Consider the following 10,480-nt stretch of genomic DNA (forward strand, 5'->3'; position numbering starts at 1 on the left):
AAAAAAAAATTATATTAGATTTTGTTTTGTTTTTTTCCAGGGGTGATCTTTGTAATTGAACTTGAGACATGTATTATGTTCTGGGTCAAATGGACCCGTTGATTAAAATCAAGACAAATTAGTCATGCACAGAGTATTTATGTTTTCCCCCACTTGTGGTGAGTGTCCACTCAGAGTGGGTGGAGTTTGCCCACGGGAACCGAAAATGTTCCCATCAAAAGTTGACTTCAGTCGCAGTTTCCTAGTGAGGTAAAGAGAATAGTGAGAAAGTGGGGTTGTGTGCACGTGTGCATGTATGTGTGTGTGTGTGTGTGTGTGTGTGTGTGCGTGCGTGTGTGCGTGTGTGTGTGTGTGTGTGTGTGTGTGTGCGTGTGCGTGCGTGTGTGTGTGTAATATGGTTCATAGTTGCAAGGAAACAAATAGAATTGGAAATTTTTTTATCTTTTTTACCTTTCAACTTGACTGCCAGGTCAAATTGACCCAAACAGTATCTATGTAAAATGGAGATGCAGGAGAGTTGGAGGGGCCAAATGTGTAAAATTAATAAATTTTCAATTTGGAGTGCACCTGTTAAGGCAAATAGGAAAAGTTTTATGCAAAAAAAATTAAAACATACTTCCAACTATTTAAAAAAAAAAGTTAAACTTTAAAACGGGTCAGTTTGACCCGCAACATAACATGAGGGTTAAGTGATATCTACAGCATCATACTGCAACCTTAGCACTTGATCTCAATTGCASCTAATCCAGGCTGCCATTGATATTTCAGAAACAGTAAATTCTTCAGCTGCTRAAGTTGTATTAGAGTTGAATCAAATTAATGTACCACGGCTACAGAAATAGTGCAAGTGCTGCATACATGTTGCGTAATTGACCTAATAATAAGACCACGTGAGTCATAATTATTTCGTATAAAGTCGATCTTTGCTGAAGAAGATTCAACAACACTAGGAYGCTGAATCCTTGAAGTGGCTCCAWCGGCAAGACTGTTCACTTTATTTTTGATTAATTCAGTTAATATTGATTTGACCTCTGGGGGGCACTCTGGACAGGCACTCTTTGACTTCCTGTAAAGTGTAGGACTTTCATCCCAAGGCGGTTACGTGATCATTTGGTCATAATTTAAAATTTCAAAGCAAAAATAAAATAAAAAAATCAGTGCAACACTGACACACTTAATCCTAACACAAATATGTTGTACAAAATTGAGGCACATCATAAACGATACATGTCATAACTATGATCGGACATGCTGTTTCACTCAAAGTGCCTCATTCCCAACATGCATGTAAAGAGAAAAAACTTTGGCCTGGCTATCTTGGTTTTTAAATATGTATTTTCTAGAGAAAGTGTAGCTTTAAGCTTACTAAGACTGAAAACTAGTGTCTGTGTTTGTTTTGTGTCTTGAGATCTGAGAAATGCCAATAATGACAACGCTTATGATGCTTTGCATTCACATATTTTGAGTAGCTCTTCATTTCTATAGTCCAACGCAATAGGAATATTTTGATGTAGCTCATATAGTTAGCCCCCCAGCATCTTTGGGGGTTTTTTTCTCCAAGAATTCCCGCTTTTGTTCCCAGATGGAGTCCTCTCTTTATCCGTCATCACTTGATCCATTTTTTTTTTTTTGACAAATGAGGCAGATGGATTTTTCCCAAGGACAGGACTGTGACACACATCCATTTGCTTTCTCAGATAAATCATTGTGAAAGACAGGTGCCACAGCTACAGAACAAACAGTGTGTCTACCATATGGGTTAGTGGTATGTGTGTTGGTGACTATCTAGTGCAGTCAAAATTGACACAGACATTTACTGTTATTATGGCAGATTTTGATTTACTGTTTAAATAGTTTTCTAACACCCATACAGCATTTACATAGATATGACAGTACACAAATACAGACTTTTAACATCAGCTACAACCAGACTGTTTCTTTTTTCAGCAGCCAGGTTGCTAAAATCCTTTCTTTCTATGGTTATTTTGTGCCATTTCCAAATGCTACACATCCTATCTTTGGATAAGCAAGAATTAATTAAAAAGTGAGCAGTGTGTGCTCTCACATAGGGACATTAAATGTCTTTTCAGTTCGATGAACATAGCCGCTAATTACATGTTTTTAATGAAGAAACATTTGGCTTGTGAAAAAATGATAAATGTTCTCCTTCCTGTCACAGACAGAAACCTAATATCTTTAGTTATTTGCATATTAAGTATTTCCCAATGTTGCAGTTGATGGGGAATACATTTCTTTTTGGACTTTGCTTAAACCTCTTTTCCCAGCCTTTAGCTTGAAGCTGCCAATCCTTCTCCATCACTTGGTGGCTTGTCTGTTTATTTTACCAGAAAGGATAAGGCTTAAAGTGGGTGAGGTGGTCAAGGATAAATTAGGTTGTCTCTTACAAATGTGATGTCCAAGGACGCTGGGCCCAAATTGTCTAGTTTCTGCTCTCTGTTTTGCACTCTAAGGGAATTTTACTTGACTGGAAAGTAAAACTGAATTTATGGTTTGGCAAAGTCTGTTATTTCACACTGTGACAGTTTTTTGGGTCTTTTTCCTAATCTGATATTCCGATGAAGACTTGCGTTTTCCCAAATTATTTTGATATAATTTTCTAATAATTGCCTGTAAAACAAAGATCCAACATTTATGAAAAGTAACATTTTTTCTACCAGCCTTAGACATGATTAAAAAAAACAAACAAACAAGATGCTGACCAATTATTGCTTATTTCATAACAACAAGCCTTTTAGAGCAACCAGAAACATGCTTGTATGAATCAATAAACATCAGGATCTGACTTGTTATTACTTTYCTCTGACTGAATCCTGACCAAAACTCTTCAAATGAAGCAACCATAAATGTCAAACAACAACATTTTTTGGGGCTTGTTACAGCCAAACCGTAAAATGTTTGTAATTGAGTTGAATTATTTATTGCTGCCTGTGTTAAGCAAATAGCATTTGTCTTGATTTGAGGTAAGATGGTAACCTTCACGTTGGTTGGCTGCTTCTGGTGTTTGCAAAAACTTGACTTCCTATGTGAGGTCTGTAAACTTCCTGACAGTATAAACTGTTGTAGTCTTCACTTCACAGACTTTCTCTCTAAAAGCCACAGGACTATACAAGGAGTTTCCAATTAATACATTGCATATTTGTGAATCAAAACTTGAGGTGCACATCTACATCAGATATCCCTGGAAACTCCTTTTTTGCAGGACTTGAAACAGCTAGGGTAGGTACCAGCATCATGCAGTTATTGGGTGAACACAACAGGACTTAAACTGCCCCAATCACACCAGACTCCATATGTTATTTGGCGCTGGTCCTGACTTCATTTCTCTCTTGAATATTTTCCCACCAGATTCCTCTGAAAGACGGCTGTGGTCTGGAAAAGCTCCACCCCGCGCCCCCCGTCTCCTGGGACTCTGGATGGAGGAATGTGGCAGAAGACAAGCCCTCTGCTCCACGCCCTTTTCCCTCCCAGCTCTCCATCTCTCTTTACCATATCCCAGTCACGTACAGCTAATCCAAAGCGCTTATGGAGGTGAGATTTGGGCTCCAGCCGTCACACCTTACACACAACGCTGTAACATAAAGCCAGATTCCAAGAGATAGCAACTGCTTACACTCAATTACCTAAAAAGCTTTCCCTAAAATTGTCCCAGGGTGTGGTTCATGGCTCAACACACAAATCTACTTTACACACCACTTGTTCTTTCTCCGTCAGCTACAATAGCCTCAGATTTATATTCATCTGCTAGTCTTTAAATATTCTAGCATCTTCAGTAAGTAGAAAAGTTCTGACACGTCCAATAAATACTTTCAAGTAAAAAGACTCACAATTGCCTTCCCAACACCAGTCATCAATTTTTTATGTTTCTTTCTTTGATCTTGTATCTTTGGACAATGTTGGGAAAATATGGAGAACGCTTTATATCTAATGAAGAGACAACATGTGTCCATTTAAATTTAAGAGACTTATCAGACTCCYATAGGATGTTTTCTTGAAGTATGCTTGAGTTCTTTACTGGGATCTAAGATYGTTTTAACTTACATCACTGATAAAATTAAGAAACTGCAATTGTTGTACTTGGGCAAAGCCTTCAAGTTCTTATTTGTTCTAGCCCTGACACAAAATCTCATATTTCATTAAATATATGGCAAATCTAAATGTTCATGSCCTGAAAATGTCCTTAACATATTCCCACAAATTGCTGTTACATCATTCTAAATCCCCCCACTTGCTATGGGTCTAATTTTAACYCTGCTTCTTAGAAAATGTGTTTTTACTGGAATCTTGTGTGAAAACACTGTGTTAACTCCAATGTTTGCATCAAATCACTTCAGGTCAGCAGGGAATCCTTTAATGTGGCCCCAGAGGAACAGCCTTTCARMCAGCTAAACAGACACATCTTAGGGCGCCTGTGAATCTGGGTTGAGCAATTGGATCTGGTTCTGTGCATTCACACCTCTTTTTAGTGCCATCCACTTGTGATGGAATCACCTGGGATGAATGTTTGCACCATGTCTGAACAGCTTCAGTGGCATTGCATCCCCAAGGGTCCAAGCCCCTCCCTGGTTCTTTACAGGAAACATCTCTGCTATGTAATTGGGCATAGTGAGGTGATAATGGTCTGCACACATTAGTGGACCACAGTGTTAAAGTCCTTGTGTGTGACCATGTCTCCACTTGTACCTTTATTGCCGCATTTAACTGGTGAAGGTTACAAAATAACAGCCTGTTCTCTGCTATAAAAGACTGGTGGTGTTTTAAAGCTTACTACACTAAGTGAGGAGCTTTAACAGATTTTACTTAAAGTGAACATGTACCACCTAAATATTTTAACTGAATGGTGCAGGGTCGTCCAATGCATTAATCAATTTTATACAGTTGCTACCTGTTATTTCCATACACCATGTAGAAAGAGGCACATCCATTTTTTCCTCACGTAAACTAGCCTAAATAGATCTTAATTTAAATAGCTTACTTTGTTTCATTTCTTTTAGCTAAATAGCAGAATATTTTAGAGGATTTTCTATTATTTTCTTCAACTTCAGAGGTCTACTTCCACAAAAATCTAAATATTTGTGTCAACCAGAAAGCAAAAGATTCTGTCTGAAGCTGATAAAGAAATGTCATTACTCACAGAGTAACAACTCTGGACTGACATGAGTCACTAAACAAGGAAGAAGCCTTTGCTACAAAAGCAACACAGTTTAAAGTTTTCTTGAAAATGATATTAAAATCTTGTTTATTTCTTGCAAACTCAATATCATGTTCTGTCTTGCCTTGTGAGATTTCTATCATTTAAACCCTCACCAGTCTTAAAGAGTCTATATTTGTAAATTTGTGCAGAGGAATGCGACATTGGAGAATGGTCTCGTAAGGTTAAACATGCTGTGCAACCCTACCCACTTTGAAACAACAGACCGCTGACCCCACCATCTTGACCCCCTCACTGCGCCCCAACTGCAGCCCCTCCCCTGTCATTCCTGTCACAGCGATTAATAGCATTTCCCAATTCTTCTCTCAAACTAACTGCATCTTATGGTTTCAATCAGGCCAGAAAGGTTGACTTCACTGAGCGCCTTCCCAGGTGCAGAATTCACCCGACCCAACCCTGAGGCCACTGCAGCTCCTTATCAAGAGCGTGATGCCTGTTTCTAAAGAACCACAATCAGGAAACATGGCATCTGCTTTCAATTGGAGGGGCTTATATCGCTCCCCCACCCCTGACATGCTCAAATACACACACACACACACACACACATACACACTTGCAATTGACTGCTAATGTTTCACTGCCTCGTGCATTATCTTTAAATGGGCCCGTCTGGTTTGAGTGTGTGCTGGTAGATAGGGAGGGGATCTTGTTGCAGAGTCAGATTTCAACTGCTAAGAGCCTCCAGACTGAATTTGTCCAGAAAGAAAAGGATTTTAGTCAACCTGTATCTGTCTCAAAATCTGAAAGTAAAACAGAATTACTTGTGCTGACATAGGTGGGACTATCACTACCATTCTAAGCTTTTAATATGGATTGTTGCGATCTGATACAGGCAGAATCATTTCTCTTTTCCTTCCTTTTATGTAATTTGCAGACCAAGTTAAGTTGGTCTGCAAATTTTTTTTGCTGTTGGTTCAAAAAGATGACTTCTTACTCCTTTAGCTGTTGACTCATACTTGAATAAATACGTTGAAAATTTCTTACAAATGAAGAAACAACGAAAAAAGACACTGAGTTAATTTGAAAAGCAGATTTTTTTTTTTTTACTTTGAAAAGACAAACACTCACTAGTGTGAATGTTTTTTTGGGTTTTTTTCCCATTAGGTGTTTGGATGTTTTTCTGTTTGCATCCACATATGTGCTTGCCATTGCTGGCTGACTTGACCCTGAAATTTGACTTGGCATATTATGAGCTCTTTCCCTCGTGCAATGGAATGAACACTATGTTGACATTGCTTCTGTAATTCCTCGGTACATCTGTTACTTCAATGAGTGCAATGAAAACAATGATTTACATAATTATACACCCAGGGGTTGGCAGTGAGGTTGGGCAGGGTTCATTGCTTCACTACAGAACCTCCTTAAACCACTTCACAGTGTAGGCAGAGCAGAAGCTGGTTTATGTACAGTCCTCATGTGTTTATGCTAAAGTTTTCCCGCTCAAAGATGCCCTATATGTGAATGTGACTACAAAGTAAATGTAAGCACCTTGCAGACCAGCTCTTTTAATTTAATTCTTCTTTTTGCATAGCGCAACAAAAGCTGCCTTAACAACTGGTTTTAAAGCACAATCTGTGAGTTCTGTTTCGTAACGCACAGATTTCAACCTAYGGGGTTGAATTGAAAAAGGTTACATATACGTAAATATATATTTTTCCGACAGTGCGGCCAAATGTAAGTTAAAGGCAACTTATGAAAACTTATAAAGCTAAAATTCCATGTTTTCACACATTTTAATATGTGAAAACWTTCAGACGTTGTTGTGGTCTGAAATGTTTATCTTGGTAAGAGAAGCAATAAACATTTGAAAGCGTTTAACGGAAAGAGGGAATACATCAAATGAAAGGTTAGCATTCTTTATATTTTGGCTACTTGAACAAAAATTGAGCTTAACAAGAGCTCTATCTATGCTATTTGCTTGGCTTCCAAAATGGAGCAAAGCTTCTTCACCAACAACTCTTGGGTTGTTGGTCAAGTACAACATGCAAAATTGTTTTGCATTTCCACCAGACTGCCCTGCAAAGGCAGAGATGGTGTACTGCATGTCTTTGTGGCTTTCTAAAAAMCATGTGTTTTCAAGTCTTTACTGTTTTATGCCTTCATTTCATACCCATGCATTATTATTTCATCCTCTTGCATGTTGTTTTAGTAAACAAACCATTTTATACCCTACGGTACATGCAAGTATATAATTACAGTGCATTTTTCTTACTAGTTAAGTATTTTCATGAGCTGCATAACAAAAATGTCAAATCTCTCTCATTTCCACTGATTGTGGTTCTGTTGGATTTTCATTTGAGCCACTTGACCACCGCTCAAACCAAAGGATCGCTGAGAAACATTCTTCCAGCAGATATTAGAGATTTATAATCAATTTTGTTGCATTATGTGATCAGTAGATTATAGGAGAATACATAAAATGTTTTTTTTTTAAGTACAGAATGATCAAAAGCTGCAAAAGTAGAAAAAAAGCCAACCAGCAGCGACCACGACTTGGCGTAAATGTAAGTGTAAACTCAAGAGTTTTGTTAGATTGTTTCTTAAAAGGTTTGTGCAGGTTGAACTTATTAGTTGGAAGCTACTGACAGGCTGTGAGTATGTTATATTTTAGGACGTACATAAAACCTCACGTGTTAAAACAGGCTTGCTAGAACTATCATTCCATTCTTAACCAAGTAACTATTCTTGGATTTTATATGTTTTTATCTAAGTGTGGCATATATATTTTTGTTTTCTTTTAATGGAAAAATATGCATGGCTGCAAAGCTGTTAAGTTTAGCAGAGTAAGGTATTAGTGTTATGTAAAAAAAATGAGGAGAATTAAGCTCAGGATGCATTCTTGGAGTTATTGAGGGTTTTGAGGTCAGCTTCTGTGCATTTCTGGTTTTATCCCAATAAAGTTGTACAGTAAATCCTTCCTTAGGGAACATAAATCCCTCATCTCTATTGAGGAAAAAACCTCTGTCATGTACAGTTAAAGAAAACTGATACCTTACCCTAACATCTCATGTTCTCTTCTTTGTTGTTCAACATTTCTCACCCACATTTGATTTGGGTGTGTCAAATTGCTGGAGTTGCTTTGACTCTGATGATCATAAAGATTTTCTTTTTTGTATTTTTAATCAGCAGCATCATAAAAGTTTTTTCTGCCTCTGATTATGAATCTGTAGGTTGAAATTATATCCGTGCCGCTTTGTTATATAAATCAGACACAGCTGCCTCTCTTGGTTGATGATCTCATTATTGTAGCTTACCCACCATGAAAAAGACAGGAGGATTGAATTAGGGAGACCAATGTGTTTTCATTTCCAGCCACAACAGAGTGCTGTAGACTGTATTGTGATTGCACCTCATTCCCAGCACTATTTTTCTTTTCCTATATTCATTTCTTTGTCATGACTTTGTGGACATCTTAAACGTTGTGTAATAAGCAGGGGGTTTTATCCATTATGTGGCAAATCATTTTTTATCTTCTGGTACTGGAGGCAATTTAAGGAGTAGAGTTGTGGCCTCATGTAATTACATTCAGATTTTACTTTAAAAGTTTAAGTCAGGCATCAGAAAAATAAATAAGTAAATAAAAATATTGCCATTTTTAATGTTTTTAGTTGTGCTTGATTCTGTCTCAGGTGGGTTTTTTTTGTTAATCTCAGGATCTTTATTAATGTTTATTTGGTTTAACTCGGTAAAAATATACATAAGATCCAATATTTTAGATAAGTACTCTCACTGTACTGTCAGTACTCTCACTGTGGCAATTCAATAAGTAAATAACTTGTTTGTTTGCTTAAGTTCTTTGTACACAATTTAAAACCTTTTCTGTTGCTAAATCTCCTTCTGCATCAACTCAGCCACATATGAGATGCATGTTAACAACCAAGCACCACGCCCTTCTCTCACACATGCATCGACCAGCCTCATATTGCATACAGCTAAATATAAATGCACATTTCTAAAACTTTTTTGAAGGTCGCAAAAACTATGTTGAGTGAAAAACAGCAAACAGGCAGTGAAGATTTATAAATATTTAAAGCAAGAAAGTAAATTACATTGTAAAGAATTGACAAAATTAAGAAAAAGAAGCATATAAAAAAAGTCACGTCTATAAAAACATCATTATATAAAAACATTTCTTTAAAAATGAAAGTTTGTTCTGTGAAGCAAGTTTTTCTTTCAGCTTACTTAAACAAAAGTGTCTTCCAGACACAAAATCATTTTTCATTGAGTTGCTGATGTACGCTTGGATTCCAGATAGAAAGATAGTTGTAGGGTTTAAAAATGTATTCAACTGACCATATAAACAAACACCACTCCACTCCAGCCCCACCCGTCCTGGGGCTCCCTATCCCAAAGATGGTTATTTAATCCCCAAGAAATGACCGTCTTGGCACCAGGTATTTTTACCTACCGCTCAAAAGTTGGCCGATGAGAAGCAAAGCGAAAGCCAACATTTTGGAGGGCCCATTTGTTCTCTGTCCAGATGATGCTGCCATTCTCGTCCTGAGTGCACTCACGCGGGAGTGAGAGAAAAGAGAGGGAAGAAAGAGTACGAGAAAAAGGGCCAAGCTGGTTGAGTCAGAGTAGTTTAGGGTTTCCTCTTACCCAGAGTGGGACAGGCTGGATAAAGCACCACTTGTGTTCTGTCACTTATTATATAGCCACCCCCTCTTTCCTTCCTTACAAAGGCCCAGCCCTACACCCCCTTATTCCACCGGTTACTTTAACCCGTCCTCTGTGCCCCCACCCCAACGCAAAAAGAGGGAAGGAAGATAATAAGCTCTTCCTTGGGTGTTCTCTGTCTAAAACATGTTTGCATTCTTTAAATTACTTTCATTTCTTAGGTTTGCATAAAATGTGTAACTCGAGTACTTCGGTTATCCAAAAATAGGTAGCCGCAAATGTTTTGCTGAGCAGTGCTTCTTGTTTCTTCCCTTCAGCACACCGGGTCAAGATGTCTGCTTAAATGTAAGCTGTAATCCACCTCACAATGAAAGGTGATAGCAGACAATAAGCTGTGACATTCAGCTCCCTAATAGGCTTATGGAGACAGACCATAGCGTAGAATATCATAATCGAAACAAAGGTGGAATCCACTGTTATGCTAATAGTATTAATCCATTTCAGTAGCCCAAAGCCCCCCAGTCCCTCAGTGAGGCCATCAATCACCAGCGGCATTTGTTGGGACACCACAGGATCCGCTTAAAGCCTTCACACTTCCACAGACCCCTGAAAGCAGTCCCCTGAAACCGG

General features: G+C 38.1%; 1 protein-coding gene across 1 annotated transcript in view; it reads right to left on the reverse strand.

The window, feature by feature from the left end:
* Nucleotides 1-9,863, reverse strand: part of si:ch211-286o17.1 (hematopoietic progenitor cell antigen CD34) — an 18,205-nt gene extending 8,342 nt beyond the window's left edge. Inside the window, exon 1 of the mRNA XM_008409060.2 lies at nt 9,639-9,863. Within this exon, the coding sequence (XP_008407282.1) occupies nt 9,639-9,723 (85 nt within the window). The 5' untranslated portion in view covers nt 9,724-9,863. The remainder of the gene's footprint in view (nt 1-9,638) is intronic.
* Nucleotides 9,864-10,480: the final 617 nt, after the last annotated feature.

Source organism: Poecilia reticulata, linkage group LG5 (genome assembly GCF_000633615.1).
Source record: "Poecilia reticulata strain Guanapo linkage group LG5, Guppy_female_1.0+MT, whole genome shotgun sequence".
Classification (NCBI taxonomy): domain Eukaryota; kingdom Metazoa; phylum Chordata; class Actinopteri; order Cyprinodontiformes; family Poeciliidae; genus Poecilia; species Poecilia reticulata.